Source organism: Anopheles coustani, chromosome 2, assembly GCF_943734705.1.
Source record: "Anopheles coustani chromosome 2, idAnoCousDA_361_x.2, whole genome shotgun sequence".
In the NCBI taxonomy this organism is placed as follows: Eukaryota; Metazoa; Arthropoda; class Insecta; order Diptera; family Culicidae; genus Anopheles; species Anopheles coustani.
In genome coordinates this window covers 77609302-77627238 of record NC_071289.1, presented here as the reverse complement: position 1 = coordinate 77627238, position 17937 = coordinate 77609302, and the positions used below count along the sequence as shown (strand labels likewise).

Here is a 17937-nt window from a genome sequence, read left to right as displayed (position 1 = left end):
CGTGTGAAACTGATATGGCCGGCTGCTCACGAACGTTGGACGATGTGAATATATAGAATGAATGAAAAAGAAGATATCCAAAGGCAGACTCCGTTGCTTCCCGTTCCATGCCGCTGTTTTGTAATATCAGCAAAATAAAAGCGCGTAACGAGATGACGGTCCAGTTGAATTCCACGTAATCTTCTGCTGTATTTGAAGTGTGTGCCGATCGTTCGTTCAGTTGCGCTTGAATTCTGCCGCGATTGAGAACTTTTCTGTTTTAGTGCGCCTCAGTATTCGATTTGGGTTTGTCAAATAACTCTACAGTAAGTTTAATTCCGTCATGAAAGGTTGTGAAGTGCGTCTCTCAGGAGCTGCGTTAAAGTTGTGAGGATTTTTTTTCAACGATTATTTCAATGGATTGTGTTTGCTATAAAGGTATAAGTTACCATAGCTTAATACTTTGAACAACCCATTGATAATTAGAGTTGTGTTGAGTTTTCCATCAACAAATATTTGTAAGAATTTTAGAACTAACTCAAGACCTAAACACAATTTTTATTCGACACATTTTATTTAGAAAAAGGTACAAAGGGAAAAGATATGACCATACAATGTCGCAATTTAGAAACTGATTTGCAAAATTAATTCAAGGTTGGTAACTTATTGGAAAGCCCTTTGATTAAAAGTCTGGTCAAAATCGAATCAGTATGCATTTCGTTTGTGCTTCGCGATAATACTCAGACAGCTCTTCGTGAGGCAATCAAACAACGTTCGCGTTGTTAATCATCCTTGTTTAATACTCAAGTGCATGGGGTCAAAATGGCCAGCCCATGATTAATAAAAATAATAATTGAATGCATGAAATTTAAAAAAAAACCTTTGTGTACGAGATTGGCTCTTGATAGCTTTTCAAAATTAATATAGCCCACACAGGGTTAGTAACGGCCAGAGCCATATTTGGTGGCATTGGATGGCCCAGATTGCGTTGACCGTGAATCATGTTTATCGTACCTGTCGAGTTCACCACCATCTAACAAGGTTCCCTCGGATTCGCAATTGCAATTCCCTAAATATTCCCCTTGCCTGTGGTTTCATGCTGTGTACCTGTGCGTTTCGAAGGATCTGGAGTGATCTACAAAGCCTGCAAGAACCAACAAGAAACGTCTGAGGCACACGCGCACACAGGTCACTAGCGGGGCCCTGCATGGAAGGGCTTCCTGTTCTTATCTTATCACCAGCCATCCGTGTCGTGCGTGCAGCTTCCATGAGTTTTTACGGAGAGCGCTCGTTACAATGTACCGGCTTGCGGGGCGGGAGATGAGTTAAATTACCCACAAAGTGTTCAAATTCTGAGCACAACCATGGATGCAGCTTTGTGTGGGGGTATGTGAGGTATCTGTACCTGGCAGCAGCAATACGCGAATGGGAATAAATGCACAAGCGCGTACATGCCTGTCAGTCCTTGTCGACTTCTCGTCCAGTACGCTACCGGTGCGCCAAGCGAAACCCCCGCAACGTCAGTTCAAAATCTGTGCCAACGTCAGTGCCTCACCAATGAGAGTTTGTTCTTTATTCCTTACGCCTTATCAATGTGTGCCTCAGGCCGAGCGCGTGTCGTGATTGTGTGGCCGTTTGAATAAAAAAGTGCAAAATCGCCGAAAGAAAACAATTATCCCAAACTGACCAGTAATCAATCAAATAAAAGTATAAAGCAATACCGTTTTGCTAACATCTGCTGGTTTGTCGGCATCCGAGTACAGAAGCGCATTGATCTGTGCAACAACGGCAAGGTCGCAGTAGGCCACACCGCGAAGTCGATCGCCACGCGCCTAATCTCCCACCAGCAGAGCTAGGGACTGCTAACACGTAACGGTAGTGTGTATTGTGAACATACGTTGTGTGATACGGGGCATCAGCTAAGATTGTGCCGATCACGACGTGTCATATAAGAACCTGCGCCCGCTACGCTTCGTTTCACTAGTGTCAAAGACTGGCTGGCGAATCCTTGTTCGGTTGGCGCCGGAATTCAGTGTGCGATAGTCACCGCCTCCTAGCCGTAGACCGGCTTCTTCACCACCAGTCCGCCTCGAAGCGTGCGGTATGTGCAAGGAGCGGCTGGCCTACTCCGATGACAACTTTGGACTGCTGGCGTAAGGAGCAAACACTGGAACCTCCTTAGCAAGCCGGGCCGAAAGCGATCCTTCGCAGACATTTCGCCACCGCGCGGAGGAGCGTTCCATCGGGAGTCGGCGGGCGGCGTCTTCATTTTTCGACGTGTGGTTACTCTCAGAAATAGTGCTGCAACGACGGGCCATCCGATCCATACCGATCGGTTTGGTTTCTATGGGCTAGCCAGCAAGCGTGCAGGTTTCACACCTGTACACACGAGCAAGGATAAAAGGCGTGTCATCGAAGGAGGCTGTACAGCGCGGCAGGATCAATAAACCACTACCACCAAGCCATCGCCATGTACCACGCCGGTAAGTTCTTCTTGCCAAACCAAGTGACCAATAAATTCGAAAGATCCGAGGAGAAAGTTTTCTAAGGAACCGGACAGCCCTGAGTGTTACAAAACTAATATAGACATAGCGATAAAAGATCATTCCTACCGAGGGTGATCTCGAATCTCGGGTGACCATGGGTACCTAGCCGTAGGCCTACTGCGATAAGATAGTCGCCTACTGTAGCACTAGCGCTGCACCGCATTGCATTCAAGTGATACGGATATGCGTAGTTTCCTTGTCCAACCACCAACCTCCACACAAAGGCCAAGGAAACGACAGAAAGTCCATAAGTTGGCGCGTGCTTGTGTCGTGTAGTACCTTGTGTTGATTACGCCGATACATATTCGGAACCTGGTTGGAGAGTAATTCCAAATCCCTTCCGAGATCTTTCGTCACATCGTGTTATGAGGATATGAGTCAAATCATTCCCTTCGTTGTTTGCTACGGTACGTTTGCGGTAGGTGGACGGTTGTTTTCATAGCAAAATGGGAGATTGTCACCTGATTTCATTTCGTATGACGTGGCTAGACTAGATACGGTGCCCCGAGTCGTTAGGGGCAAGATCCTTCTGGGTGCCTTGATGACGTCGTTTACGTTGCAAACTGTGCCAGCGGCTTTTGGGCTGCAGCTAAACTAGTTTGATCCTGCACACTGTGCACTGAACTCGATTTCAGTACACACAAGAAGATATAGCCGAGACTGTGGGTGGGGAGATAAAGTTGAAAAGAACATGGCAAACGCAGTAAACTGCAAATCTGCTTTCACGATCATCAACGTCAACAGGAAGTGATGCATTGCCTACTCGATTATCTTAGAACCGGAGTAGGCGATCTCTCGAAGAAAGGTTATCGGATCAGTTTACAAATAATTCAATGTTCTGCTGTACGGTCCAGTTGACCCGCAGCTTACGCTGCGGATGAGATACGATTAGCTAATTCAATAAATAAATTTATGTCATAATAACCGATCCAGTTGGTCAATCGTTGCCCGTTGCTGTACTATGTTTCTATGGACCTAATCTTGTGCTGACTTGGAGCTTTCAAGTGCGTGGGTATTAAATTGTAACATTCTAAGTTCTTGCCATCAACTGGTTGTCAGTTCTGCCCCTCTGGTCTGCATCGTTCGATGCATTTGCAGCAAAGAAAGGGCGTTTCGCGGCGCCGCATTTTTATGTCCCCTATTATCGCCTGCAAAGTTCGCAACGTGATGATGGGAAGCTTATCGCGTTGCGCGATCGATGTTTACAGTGAACTGCCATGACGTGTGAAGTCCAATCCAGTGATATCCCGTCGATTTCCAGCGCTATAGAAGTGGCCTGCAGTAGGGCTGCACTCTCAGAGTGTGATGTTGATCTTGCTCAACAGTCGAGCGTCAGACGGAAAGGTTGGTCCGTTCGTTTACGGAGCTGCCCGAGGGTTGCGATAGGCCAGTGTTTCTTGAGCAGGCCGGTGCTAACTGTTTCGCCCTCATGCTCTCTACAGCGCGCACCGTTGCAGCCAGCAACTCGAGCCGTTTGAATTCACCCGTCGCCTGGGCCCGGAAGTCCGATTACTACGATGTGGAGGCTGGCAGCAGTTCGGGTGAAAGCGAGCGCACCCCGCTTCTGTTCGGTTCCAGCGTGCAGGGACGCAGGTTGCACCGTCCAACCCCGAAGCAACTAGTCGATCCGCACAAGATACATCCGGTGGCATTGATGTTGATGCTGGCGCTGTTGGGGTTCCTGCTGCTCGGAGTGGCGATCGGTGTCTATTTGTTGGTGCTGCAAAGTAAGTACTTATCAGTTTAACCACCGTTGTTTTCATCAGCTCACTCCACCGTATCTCTTTTTGCAGTCGAACGTCCTTGGCCCGTTTCGCATCCGTTCTTCCTGGTCGAAAGGCCCGCCTGGTGGCAGTATCCGGAAGCTCTACAGTCCACCACCCTCGATCGGGTAGGGGTGACGGATGTGATCGTGCTGCACACGCGCACAGAATCCTGCGCTAACCAGACGGATTGCCTACGCTTTCTCCAGCAAGCCGAGGCCACCAGCTGGGCGGAACGGAAGGATCACATCCCGTATAACTTTCTCATCGGTGGTGATGGCGTGACGTACGAAGGTCGTGGATGGAAGACACAGCACGGTTTCGAAGAGCTTCCCGGACGAAACCATAGCCTCGTGGTGGCCATGATTGGTAAGAATACATCCAGTGAATCCTTTATAGGGCACACTGTTTATATTTTGCTTGTCGTTTTTACTTCCATAGGAAACTTTACCGATCGTCAACCGACGGCAGCACAGTACGCCGAACTGAAGGCGTTCCTGACGGAATCGATTCGTCGGTTCTATCTTTCGGCCCAGTATCGGTTGCAGGGAGCCGTTAACGAAACACTCAACACGAACGACGGATCGGCGCTGTATGGTCAATTGCAGCGATGGCCCCACTGGAGGGGACTTCTAAGAGTGTAGAGCACAGTCACAAAACCATCATGAAAGACTACTAGAATCTCCGATACCAAAACATTGTATTCACTAAGACACGAAACCATGTGACGATTTTATTGTTTTTATTCATTCCATTTTGGGTGGCTTTCTTATTGTAACATTTATTTTTCAATTCCAAATTTAATTCCCAACTTTTCTATTGGTTGAATTCTTCGGAACGCTTTCAAAGTATTATTCGTTGCTAGCGTGTAAGCGTGATTTCAGAATGTAGGACTCGCCAAACACCCAATCTCTCATCGGACGAACAAAATAGAAAATAAATGGAAAACCAAGTGTGCAAAACGTACATCGCAAAACCAAACAAATCTATGGATTTCTTAAGCCATCGTTAAAGTAAAACAACCATACACAAAGTAACACTAAAACCTGTACTAATAACTACGGAATCATCTGTATGACCTACAAGCTAAGTCGAGAGGGTTGTTCCGGTGTCTCTCTTCGTTACCTGCCTCATACTGGAACCATTCGAGACTACCCTCCCGGGTTTGATATATGTTATCACACTTCTGTATACAATTTGATCAGCTATTAATAAGGGCGTTTCTCCTCCTTTTTTGTCTTGGGTTTTATGTCCTCTACTGTTGTACAGCGTGTTTTTTTTTAATCTACCTCCAACTTTCGGAAGCTGCCAGTGATCGCTTCCATACCGAGCGCGTTCGCATTGCTGTTGTTGTTGTTTCGATCGGTTCCGTTTCGCGAAACAATACCGCGATCGGTAAGAATTCGCATCTTTTCCGACGCCAGCACGAGGTTCCGCTTGGCCGCCAACTCCATCTTCCACAGCTCAATCATTTCGACCATCGGCATCGTACCGCCAAGCTCCTTCGGCAGACAGGCGGGGTCCACCTTCCGGCAGAGATCCGGCACAGTAACGTGGACCTGGGAGATGAAATAAAGTGTCATAAAATGGTCCAATTCTACACCGGCACAGCGCAACCTTACCTGAAGCCGTTCCTTCATCTTTTTGCTGACCATTGATTTTCCGGCCTCGATGATGTACTTCACCGTCGACGGTACGTTCACCAGGTGTACCTCCTTGTTTCGCATCGGTATCGACTGTTCGCCCCACTTCATGATGCGCAGGAAGTCGGTCGGGTTCCAGCAGGCGATGTGTGCCGTCGAGATGCCCTTGAAGTCGCCGATGTGCACGAACCCGCAGATCTGATTTTCCGGATCCTCCACCAGCGTCTCGTAGGTGATAAAGTGCAACCGGGCCATATCGGAGCTGGTTTGTTCCGCCGGGTTAAAGTGATCTTCAAACACGGATTGGAGAATTTATTAGCGTTCGTTTTGAACCACCCAAAACCATAACTTACTGGCGAATCCAATAATCACCCGGCGGCCATGTTTGTCCCGGATCGGCGACGGAAAGAGATAGCCGCCCTCGAGCAGCTTCAGCACGCTCGGCGACATAAAGTCGAGCGTGTGGATCAGATGGGTGAACACCTTCCGGAAGTTCAGATACTTCAGTATCATCTGCTGCGCCATCGGGACGCTAAACTTTTTCGTGCGCAGAAAGCGCAACAGGAACAGGTCCTCGGTGCGCACGTTCTCGACGTCGCCGTTCTTCTGCAGCCAGTCGCGCAGCTGCTCCAGCGACTGCTCGCGAATCGTCTTGTCCTCGCGCAGCTCCTTGCGGGCGATCTTCATCACCGCATCGGTGACGCCCGTGTCCTGGAAGAAGTCACCCTTCAGCTTCTCGCTGCTGGTCCACGGGAAGTTCAGTATCACTCGTGTGGTCGTCATAGTGGCTTTGGTTTCTGGAAGCTAAATATAACAAGAACACAACGATTCAATGCATTAACATCAATATAAAAACGAAATTAAGTTGATCATGTTTTCATTGAAAAAGGAATCGAAAATTAAAGTATTGCAGTTTTAACTTAACATACACTGTACCCATAAAGTCAGTACACAGCAGGCTAAACCAGCTAAAAAGGCCATTTACTTTGTAAGGAACCAATGTTTTAAAAAAGTAAAAATGAGGGATTGTTTCTGGCACTATCCTCTTCATTTTGATGTAATTTGGCCGCGATACGACTTTGGGTTTCCGAGATATGGTCAAAATAGTGTCACAACACCCTAAACACGCACCAAAAAAGTGAGTTCACAGCACAATGTTTCATCATGTTTCGTATTGTAGTTTGCTTTTGCGTGGTATTTTGGTGGTTGTTTGAAGTTTTATGACATAAAATGAGAACGTTTTAATCAATTCATCAATGGTTGATAACAAATTCACTTCTTTTTTGGCCCAAAATGTCCAGAAACGGACCTCCTTTGCAGAAGAGGTCCGATATCATCCGATTACATAAAAATGAAGGAAAACGGTACAATAAAGTTGCTATTTTATTGAACTGGAACATAAATACAGTAGTAAGAGTGGTTTAGCGATGTGAAATGGTTAGCCTTCTTGAAAATTTATCAAGAATCGATCATATTACCGTCACACTGAATCGGATGAAGCGCATGATTGAGACGATTGTGGCTGCTGGGCCCAAAACAAGTGGCCAAACTGGTGGACAATATTTCATTAGAGGTATGGCTTATCAATCAGCGTTGAATCTATTCAAAAATCATGCACACATTTAACTTAAAAGCATACAATCAATCTAAGAAGTCTCGCAATAAAGGAGTACATCCCCAGCAGTGATGAGGGTGCCCAAAAAAACTAAATAAACGATTCCCTCGGGTTCTCAGAACAATGCAAGTAAAGATCAAGAGTAAATTTACTATTTTTCAAAGGGATGGTGGAACAAAAGTGTGGAGAAAACCCACGGTAGAACAGAATCCCGCTATACGCTAAATACCAAGGTGAAGGCGTCATAGTATGGGGCTGTATGGGTGCAAGAGGGGTAGGGAATCGGCAAATTATAAAAGCCAAATTGATCAGTATGTTAGCATAGATCTCATACACTATTGTTAACACTGTTTTGGCCACTAATATTGCGCCCAGCAGCCACAATCGTCTCAATCATGCGCCACATCCGGTTCGATATGACTGTAAAACTATCGTTTCTCGATCAAATTTCAACACCGTCCTCGTTTTTCCGTTGCTAAACCACTCTAGCTACTGTTGTTTGGTTTATATTGAGTAAAATAACATCTTCATACTAACTTGTTGCTACATTTTCGAACAATTGGATGATATCGGACCTCTTCTGCAAAGGAGGTCCGTTTCTGGACATTTTGGGCCAAAAAAGAAGTGAATTTGTTATCAACCATTGATGAATTGATTAAAACGTTCTCATTTTATGTCATAAAACTTCAAACAACCACCAAAATACCACGCAAAAGCAAACTACAATACGAAACATGATGAAACATTGTGCTGTGAACTCACTTTTTTGGTGCGTGTTTAGGGTGTTGTGACACTATTTTGACCATATCTCGGAAACCCAAAGTCGTATCGCGGCCAAATTACATCAAAATGAAGAGGATAGTGCCAGAAACAATCCCTCATTTTTACTTTTTTAAAACATTGGTTCCTTACAAAGTAAATGGCCTTTGTAGCTGGTTTAGCCTGCTGTGTACTGACTTTATGGGTACAGTGTATGGTTTTTGGGTACAGTTAAAGATGGAATTTACATTTCGTTTCACACAAAAAGTTAAATACTTTCAAGGATGTTTTACTAACAATTGGTTTTGATAGCACTTTTTTGCATACGTTGTTGTGACCATCCCAAATCAAACAAAATTCATTTTTATGCATACATTCAACGACCTTTGAATCTAAATTTTGCTATTTTGGGCCTCGTATTCCATTGCTATGACTTTGAAGGAAGTCACGAAAACGGAAATATTATTAGCATATTAATTTTCAAACGATCGGAACATTCGACAAAAAAACATCCCAACGTGTTTTTGACCCCAAATGGGTTTAAAAATACGCACAAAATTCACCCAGCAGCCGGTTTGCCAAGCCAATCATCTGCTCCAAAGGCCGACGGGCTTCTTGTGATTTATCTCTTCCGCGTGCCGGGCAGTCGGGCCGTCGTCGCGCATGACGAGATCGGTTAATCTGTCGCGTAAACCCAAACTCCCTAGGAATGATTGAAACGACAACCGACGCTGAGAATGATGTCGGGAACGTAGTTTGTCTTATGGCGTTCTTTTGGGAGAAACCGCGCCTTCAGCAAAAGGGGAAAATTTTTCGTTTACATAGCACTTTTTAATCGCCAAGCGAATAATGAATGTGCGACGTTTCGCTGACTCGGAGCTTTTTTGTTTGCCAACGCCAAACATCCCGGATTCCGGAATCCGATGTTGCCCTTTGTTTCCCCTTCCACCAGCCAGCCCTGAGATGACGCAGTTCGCTCAGTTCTGGAAGCATGCTCGACGACAATGATGGTGATGATTTATTTGTGGATGGGTGATAATTGACCCCGAAATAAAAATGATGTGGTTTCTCGTCCTCCCGAACGAAATTTTCTCCCACGCAAGGGTGATGAGTTTATTTACAAATTTTGTAAAAAATGTGTTTGTATCTTTCAAAATTTGTATGCCGTTTAAATTTGATTCTTCTTACTTAACCAATGAAGTCACTTTAATGTTTAAATTTCAAGATTGAGTTTGAATTGATTAGATTGACGCGAAATGTTTTGCCTTTTAATTTTAGCATAAAAGATCGTCATGTTTTGCAAATAATTATATGTTAATACATTCTCGAAGACGAAATGCGAAAAACGTTCTTTTCTGTGAGCGCCAATAAATACTGATTTTGGTCGAATTTTGCGCTGTTTTTCTGGCGAAGGTTGTTGCGAATTCTCAAAATAGCATCCACCACCAGCACACGGCAACAGGCGTATTTAAATGGACAGGAAGAAACTGTATCGGTAATACGATAAGACACATTTAAATCCGAAACGATCGGTCCATTAGCGAACCAGCGCGGAGCGCAAACAGAAACTGAACTGGCAACTGGCCGGAAAACAAATTTGGCGCCCATTCTCTTGTGATTTCCATCCATCAGCCGACGGTGTGCCGCATTTAAATGCCTCGACGGATAAAAGCTTTCAAAAGGTTGGGTCTCATTTGATAGGCAAAAGGTAATTAAATTCAACGCCTCAAGCGGAGAGTGAAGCAGCGGCGGTCATGGGAAAATAAGGCAAAAGTCACAAACTTCTTAGCCCTCAATTAAACTGTAGCTGTAAACCTTACAGTAGGTAGTGTTGTACGAAAACACACCCGGTCTTCGAGTTCATTGGAAATGCATCGTTAAGCATCCCAATTCCTGAAGTTCAAGCGATTAAGCTTTTGTTTTTCCTCGATTATGTCGCCAAGGTTCGTTACTTCCGATTTCGAACTCGCGCCGATGACGAGGATTTCCTTCTCTTATGTTGCATGGTTCCCTGCGCCCTTATGGGTCAAGTGAAAGTCAAGGTTAACTCTTCATCCTCCTTTGGTCGTTGCGTAACAATCAGACGAGAGTTTTTCTTTAACATGGTGCTCGTTAACCTGTAGCAAAAATCCGACCAACGTGCAAGAGCAACGTCGTTAACAAGCGGCCCACAACCAGGTCAAACAATTAGCCACCGAGAAGGTTCCGTCGGGTATCGGGCGCCCCAAAATATGATTAAATGCTAGGGAACCTAGGAAGAGGTGGCCGAGCTAGCTCTGCGGCAATTGCTGACGTTTTAAATATGACTTTTTGTGACCTTTCGTCACCGTCCACCGAAAAGCCCCATCAGACAACGATGGATGGTGCCATTGAGCTACACAAATTAACCTAAATCTTTCGGTACGATTTTTTCTCCTCAGTTCGCAGTCAATCTAAGTGCCACGACTAGTACCCGGCGAGCTTTGTGGTTACACTTTAATGTTGCAGACACATCGCATCGACCCCGCGGACCGGGGATAACGAACAAAACCCACTCACATGGCACACTTTCGTCACCTTTCTTCTCTCTGGCAAACCCCCAGCAAGCCATACCAAATACGCATAACGTCGCGCGAGAAGCCACAAGTCGGTTATTGGGCCACCAGACAAGTGAACCTGAATTAAAAAGTGTAAGTGTACGACAGACATATCGCCATGCGTTGGGGGATGAAACAGAAATGAAAAAAAAAAAGGTATTAGAGAGATTAACTCTCTGCACGAGCCGGCGGGCACAAATTATCTCGCCACGGTGTAAGAGGAACTTCTTGCGAGGCTCGTGCCATCGCCTCCTCGAGAGGAGGTGCGTATCATACTTTCCTCAAGCCGCCGCCAAACACACGTGCGGATCGTACGCATACGGAGGTGAAGAAAATTAAAAAGATTTCGTTACATAATCCCGTCGCTGTACCGTTGTGGAGTCTGCCAGGCGGACCAGCCCGATGCTGGATGAATCCTGATGGCGGAGATAAGTACGATGGAAGTGTTTCAATGCCACAGCGTACCAGCTTTCGTTACGGTGCTTATCCTCTTTATTCGGTGACTCACTTTTATCTCTATATTAGGAAATGGTGGAGGTGGAAGGTAGAAAACCGCAACTGACCTACGTTAACACACGTGTTTACGATGTAAAATATTGAGGTTTATTACTCAAAGCTTTGTTTAATAAACACTCTTGCTTCAACTCGCTGGATTTGGACAATTAGGTGAAAAGTTGCAAAAACAACAGGAGGCTGACCGAAATTATGATTAACGATTGCATTCCATAATCGACTTCGAGTATCCGAGCAGCGCTCATCAACACCTTTCTTTGCAACACGTGTTGCCACGGAAACGTGGTGGGCTCGCCGAAGTCAATTAATCATATTTGTCCGATAGCTAATCCGGAACGAATATTGACTGTTGGCAGGTTAGCCTCTCTTTGGCCAAGGGAGCGTAGATAATAACCGGCAGGTTCACAAAATTTGGGACAACTGCTGCAAACCCCATGGAGAAGCTTACGCTGCTTTCATGCCAGGTTCGATCGGTCCATTGATTAGCCGATTGATTGTAGTCATGGTTGCCGTATCGAATGGTTGGCCCAGTTGAGAAAAAAGAAAGGTTACTTCGGGGGTATCGAAAGGGCCGAAACTTCACGAACCAATCGCCATCGCTGGGCTCTTATAAGCAGAGTTATGTTCATGTTAATTATCGTAAATAAAGTACAAGTTTATTTCAAAACTCGACACCGTTGATAAATGATCGTGTAATTAATAAGGTTAAATGGACTAACTTTTTGATCACGCATAAGCTATGTAAAATAAGGGCTTTATATCCATATCAATCAATACTTTTTTGCTAATGTTAAAGGTAAATGATTGGTCTTATTTAGCACATGTTCTCAATTTAACTTAAACGAAAATAGTTGCTATTATTCCATGTCAGTAATTAAATAAAAACTAACTAAAAACAAATGGCCGAAATCTACAAGAACAGTCGAAATAGAAGCTAGTTTCCAATGCACCTGCATTACCTTTACATTTATGCCTCGAAGGACGAACAGCCTACGTCTTTTTCGATGCTTACTCATCACGATCGGTTTATAAAGCATCCAAATTTCATGTTTCAAAAGCTTAGTGTTTAAGCAGACAATTTCCTATCCCTTGCCAAGCCTGCCATCGAGGATCCGCTACCACATATGTGGATCTTTTAACGCCCAAAGCCGCAATTTCCCAACCCACGACCCTAAACCTATCGAATTGTCCTTCGGTTCGATGGGTGATAAAATACCTCTCACCCGGTTCCATGTGCTGCTGCAACTCTAGTCGCCGCAGTGCATAGGAAATGAATCAAAGAGTGGTTCCACCAGATAAGGAGAAACTTCGACAAAAAGCAGACGTCTTCAAAACGTTTCTCTTTTTTTTAATGTGCTTGTTTCCATTTCAGCAGCGACGCCCGTGAGTGTGTTTTGATTGGTTGCTTTTACGGTTGATAGCACAAGCTGAAACATACTTCCCTCCACATGCATTGAAGGTGTGCGGGTGCAATCTGAATTATGATTAACTATTGCTAACAAATCAACTGTAGAAATAACCTTTCCAACTATGAGGCGTGTTGAACGTAACAAAATTGTTTGACTTTCAGATTAAGTGAAGCGCAGCCATTAGGAACAACAGATGTAACAATCCGTTATCCGCTCGCGAACGAAAACAAACAATTAAGATATGAGATGCAGTGTCACAAGCGTGATGCAGCGTTCGTTGTGCAATGATTTCGTCCGGTTGCACCAATAACTTGTTTAAAATTTGTCTGTTTCCTTGTTTTGGTATAACAACCACCACCATGACGGGTATCTTTTTCTCACAAAATTTAAAACAAAAGATAGTCAATAAAATAAGATAAAATTGTAAGAAACCTTTTAACGGAACCAATTTTAGCTTCACTTCTCCTCGAAAATATTTCACATGTCAATAAACTTGACCGCGAATTTGACCAAAATTAATCCCTTCTGACGTGAAACCAGATTTTCATTTCGCACTTTATGCCTTCCTAGTGGATCTTACAAAATTGGAATCGACCACGATCGAGTAAAGCAAGTGGGCCAAAATCGAATGCGAAACCACGGGACGCTTTTTTATGTCGGTCCGATGCGTGCACGCGTTAACATTGACTTTGTAGCGATACCCTCCATACGAAGTAGGTTGGTTTCTGCTAAAATAGCATGATAAAATTAAAAGAAGATTAAAATGACGCATCACTAGTAGTAGGCCCGAAACCACTAATTTTATTCTTAAATAAAAATATATCTTTGACATTTTCTGAACGTTCTTATGGCTCTGACATATCGAGTTTGGGCCAGTGGTGAAGTCAAAAATATTTATAAGATGTACAAGGACAGAATCTTTTTTCAATGTTTGCCGGTTTTCAGATGACACTCGAAAGAAATAAAAGATGTTCAAAAGCAAACAAGAAAATCAAATAATTTGCTCACAGTATCGGTGCATATAGCTCAGTAGTTGCCGATCATGGTATGGAAAAAACAAGTTTCACCGCACTTCAAACACGACATGCAGATGAGAGCTTGTAAATGCGTCTTTGTTTCAGGCATAGTGGTTTCCGTTTGGAGACGCTACAATTAATAAGTCGCTTATCGAGATTACGACGACAATCTGAGCTGAAATTACATCCAACTTGCGTCATCTCTAGTTGAACCAGCATTCAAGTTAACCACATCATCGACAGCATGCGTTCTCATGTTTTCAAACGGGTACGTTAGTGAGATGTTTCGCCCGATTTAAAATCGGCCAGCTAGTGATTTTCAATCAATGAAAAGAAAGTAAAGAAATGCATGTTCAATAAAAAAAAAAACTTTCCAAAACGTGTTCTTTGACGTCAAAAACACAAAAAGAATTGGACATAGAAAAGGAAATCCCAGACATCGGCGAAACAGTATAATACTGACAGCCGTAGTAGCATCAGCAGTTAGAGGCGGGACCGGTTTTCGTTTTACTAGCAAAGACTGACCGCTTCGGAGGTTGGTGTGATCAAATATTTCCATGTCAACGTTCGCCGTAGTTTCCGCGTTGGTTTTCTGAAACTAGTTTTTAGGTTCAGTGAATCTGACTGCTCAGTTACAGAAGTTGAATCTTTTGAAGGATTTTATAGGAAAATTAATTCAATATTGGAGGGCAAACAAAAACGTTTAAAAGTTTGGATTCAATTATGCTTTTTTTGTAAAATGATTGTAATACTCAATGTTTGTTTTGTTAAATTTAAGACAAAATAAAGTATTTGTGAAATTAAATGAAACTTTAAGGCTTTAGAAGAAATTCAACCGTCCTCATTAATAATCTCAACTGAAATGTCACTTCTCGTGACTTGATGGCATCTCGTTGTCGTCGACCGTTACACTGTTTTATTTCCGCATCGAGCAAAGTGCCTGTGAATCGAATATTTTATTCCATTCTGTGAAGGTTAGCAACACTGGGAGCCCCCGTAAAGTTATGTTTTAGAACAGGAAGCTTGATCGCTTGATTCTAATGGGTGAGGACGGTATCATAGCTGCCCCTAAGTTCGCTTGCAGTCGAGCGGAAGGCATCTATTAATCGCTATCGCAAACAGACGCAACTGGGTGTGAAATGGACACTGTAATGTTTTCCCAGTCTCGTTAGGTTGCGCTAAGTGCAAAGGAACCGTTTTAAAAATCATACGTAAATTTGTTAGGCAAACATAACGCAGGTGCCCGTTGAGTAGGCTTCCTTCGACCGGTTGACTGGAGAAGGGAAATACGTCTCCCGCAAGAGACGTATCTCGTTTCGAAGGAAAACAAGATCATCATCCACGCGTGGAACGGCCCTAAAGTTGGCTGGACGATGGATTCATCAGAAGGGATAGTCCACTGGCCGATATCAAACGCGCACGATCAATGGACGCTGGAAACTTGTTTTCATGCTCGCTTTTTAGGCGACTTAGTTAATACACGCATCGCGAACCGATGCTGGCGTCGTTGCCCAACTGCTGTGGATGGGATTATTCATGGGCCCTTCACCATGCGGACCAACGTTTCGTGGCTTACGGAATCGAAGCCCCACTGCACTGCACTCCATCGCAAGCACAGGCGCTAGGCGTGCATTCCAACTATAGCGTTCCTAGTCCGTGGAAAGTTCAGCCTTCGCAGTGAAAAACAACGATCCCTTCCAATGAGCTCTCGCAGTTAGTCAACTAGCTCCATGATGTGTTCTTACAATTGCAGTTTCATACCGATGTCGTTATGCAACACTCACAACAAATTCAAAAAAATATTCAACCCACCGTTAGAAGCCTTCTATGAGAGGGGTTCGTCGCTTCCGAAAATAGAGTATTTATTCAGGGAGCGAGCATTGAAGTCTTTCGTTATAAATGACGTCGCAACAATTATTCTACTCTTTCTTACCTTTTGTGTTGTTTGTCGTGTTGGAAAAAAATTGTACAATTTTGTTTTCTCTTCACTTATCCTTTTTTTGAAGGGTATTCAAACACCAAAAACAAAAAAAAAACACCCAAACAACAGTAAAGAGAGTTACAGTTTTACAAAAAAATCTCTTTCTTCACACTTTTCACACGGTCCGTCCGTAGTTTAAACACATCCCAAATGTATTGTTTTCTACACTTTTTAGTCTCGCGTTTGTATCTGAAAGATATTTCCACCCATGCGGTTCCAGTTGCTTGCACTGTTCTTTCCTCCTCAGATGATGAGACGATTATTTTTATAAAATTTTAAACTTCCTTCACTAGCGATAGTTCACGTACGCCGGTGTGTAGGCGACAAGAGTGCGTAAGAACTGGTCCGAAAGTGCGAGAACTCTCGGTGTTACGGCGCACGCGCGAACCAGGTGAAGCGTCAAAGCGAACTGAGCATCAACTCGATCGCCAACTCAAACCGCGCGCGGGCCCTACACCGATCGCGAGACGCTACCACCGCTGTTCGATTGCGTTTCGTGTCTTTGCGGGGGAACGGTACCGCTTGGTAGCATAGCGAGCCAGCCGTCGGCCGGCGTTATGGTTGCACTGTAGCTATCCGACGGTTCGCTTTACAGCGGGGTAAATCTACGAACGAACGAATGTTGGGGATGATGACAACAACAACATCTGATGGCGGCGTGTTTAGATCGAGACCTATAGGCACGATCGTATGCGGCCCCCCGCCTAGGAGCCCATCGTATCTGGCGCGCTGTATCTGACGTCTAATGGCGGTGATTGCGGGCGGACTACACGTGGTTTCCCAATCGTAAGTGGTAGGCAGCGTCGAAAAGGGCCGGAAAGGAGCAAGAGAATGCCAAAGATTTGGTTGTTTGTGTTACTTTTTCGATCGAAATTATTCCCTTTCGTTTCATTCCAAGACGGATAGGAAACGTACATCATAAGGGCTGTTTTTAGTTTACCAAATATTTTATGTTGGTTGCATGTGCTTAAGTTGATCAATTATAATTTATTTATTGATCCCTTGAGGTCAGATATTGCATCTCTAAAATGAATTTAAATGCATGACTTATCATTCGGTTTATTCCTATGTCGTACTTAACATATGCACAGAGAGTACCATATTTTCTGATGTATAAAACTATCCGTTTCATTGCTGCGAAAAGTCAAGATGTTGCTTTACACGAAAATTAGTTTTCTTGCTGCGTGAACGTGTTTTTGTCTCGAACTGGATGGATCACCACTAGTGCTGTTTTGGAAAAAATCTGTATTAAATGTGCAGTTATGTGGAAAATTTGCATACACACGACACAGTGAAAGTCTCTCAGTGCCATTGATCTGTATCCGCATGGTCGCAGAGAAAAACGATTAGGTTGTCTGTTTCGTTTGAGTGGTTGTAGTTCAAATATTAACTCTTCATAATCTCTGGCTGATGTGATATTGTTTTAAACGAGGTAGATTTGCGTCAGCTCTCGATGTTAACGATTTTGATCTGAACCAACCAAGAACTAATAAGCTTGAAAAACAACCTGATTTGTTGCTCTAATATCGTTCAACTGCAGCTGCCCTTTGAGAGGATCGCTCAAAGGAACGTTTAATCTTTGGCGCTGGTGTCGAGTCACCCTCGAGTCGCGCACGTCCGGGATGGGACTAAGTGCCGTCTATCGTTTCGTAATTAACCACCGGTCTGGCAAGTATGGATCATTTCACGCAAAGCAAAAGGGCACATCGTGTCAAAACGGCGCGTGTGCCGTACGAAATCAATCATCCCATCGGATCCGTTCAGAACGGGAGGAAACTTCCCCACAGCTAATGAACACCTTAATGTACGAACCCCGGTGGCAGTGGGTATTGCCTCCCGTGAAGAAAATAACCAGTTTCCATACTGTGGTCACTGGCGCTGTGAGGTGTTTGTGTCTCGCTTTCTATCCCACCGGGTCACCGGATAGTTCGTTTTCCCATCCCACACCAGGCACCCTGGCCAGTTTGCTAGATCGTTCTACGCGAGACTCGGCCGAAAGACCCAGGAAAGCACTGGCAAAACCAAACGGCGTGACTCGAAACCACCCGTTTGCCCGGACCAGACTGGACTGGCGGCGGGAAAAGAGACTTACGTAACGAACAAGTTTTCACTCTTACCAGCCCGTCACGAAAAGCGG

The 17937-nt window shown here is 44.4% G+C and overlaps 2 protein-coding genes across 2 annotated transcripts; one reads left to right on the top strand and one right to left on the bottom strand.

Moving 5' to 3' along the window:
* The first annotated feature begins 3924 nt into the window (after positions 1–3924).
* LOC131263251 (peptidoglycan-recognition protein SB2-like) lies at positions 3925–4970 on the top strand. Its single transcript, XM_058265418.1, has 3 exons — positions 3925–4252; positions 4319–4657; positions 4730–4970. The coding sequence occupies exons 1-3, from the start codon at positions 3955–3957 to the stop codon at positions 4930–4932; spliced, it is 840 nt and encodes a 279-aa protein (XP_058121401.1). The 5' UTR covers positions 3925–3954; the 3' UTR covers positions 4933–4970.
* Positions 4971–5246: 276 nt separating this feature from the next.
* Positions 5247–6714, bottom strand: LOC131263250 (clavesin-1). Its single transcript, XM_058265417.1, has 3 exons — positions 6285–6714; positions 5911–6221; positions 5247–5847 (listed from the first exon to the last, which is right to left on the bottom strand). The coding sequence occupies exons 1-3, from the start codon at positions 6712–6714 to the stop codon at positions 5569–5571; spliced, it is 1020 nt and encodes a 339-aa protein (XP_058121400.1). The 3' UTR covers positions 5247–5568.
* Positions 6715–17937: the final 11223 nt, after the last annotated feature.

Excerpts from the sequence above, each read along its gene's own strand:
- LOC131263251 (XM_058265418.1), top strand. The coding sequence starts at position 3,955 with ATGCTCTCTACAGCGCGCACCGTTGCAGCCAGCAACTCGAGCCGTTTG. Across the intron at positions 4,253-4,318 it reads CTATTTGTTGGTGCTGCAAA|TCGAACGTCCTTGGCCCGTT; the intron begins GTAAGTACTTAT and ends CTCTTTTTGCAG. Across the intron at positions 4,658-4,729 it reads CCTCGTGGTGGCCATGATTG|GAAACTTTACCGATCGTCAA; the intron begins GTAAGAATACAT and ends TTACTTCCATAG.
- LOC131263250 (XM_058265417.1), bottom strand. The coding sequence starts at position 6,714 with ATGACGACCACACGAGTGATACTGAACTTCCCGTGGACCAGCAGCGAG. Across the intron at positions 6,222-6,284 it reads GGTGATTATTGGATTCGCCA|ATCACTTTAACCCGGCGGAA; the intron begins GTAAGTTATGGT and ends CCGTGTTTGAAG. Across the intron at positions 5,848-5,910 it reads AGATGAAGGAACGGCTTCAG|GTCCACGTTACTGTGCCGGA; the intron begins GTAAGGTTGCGC and ends TTCATCTCCCAG.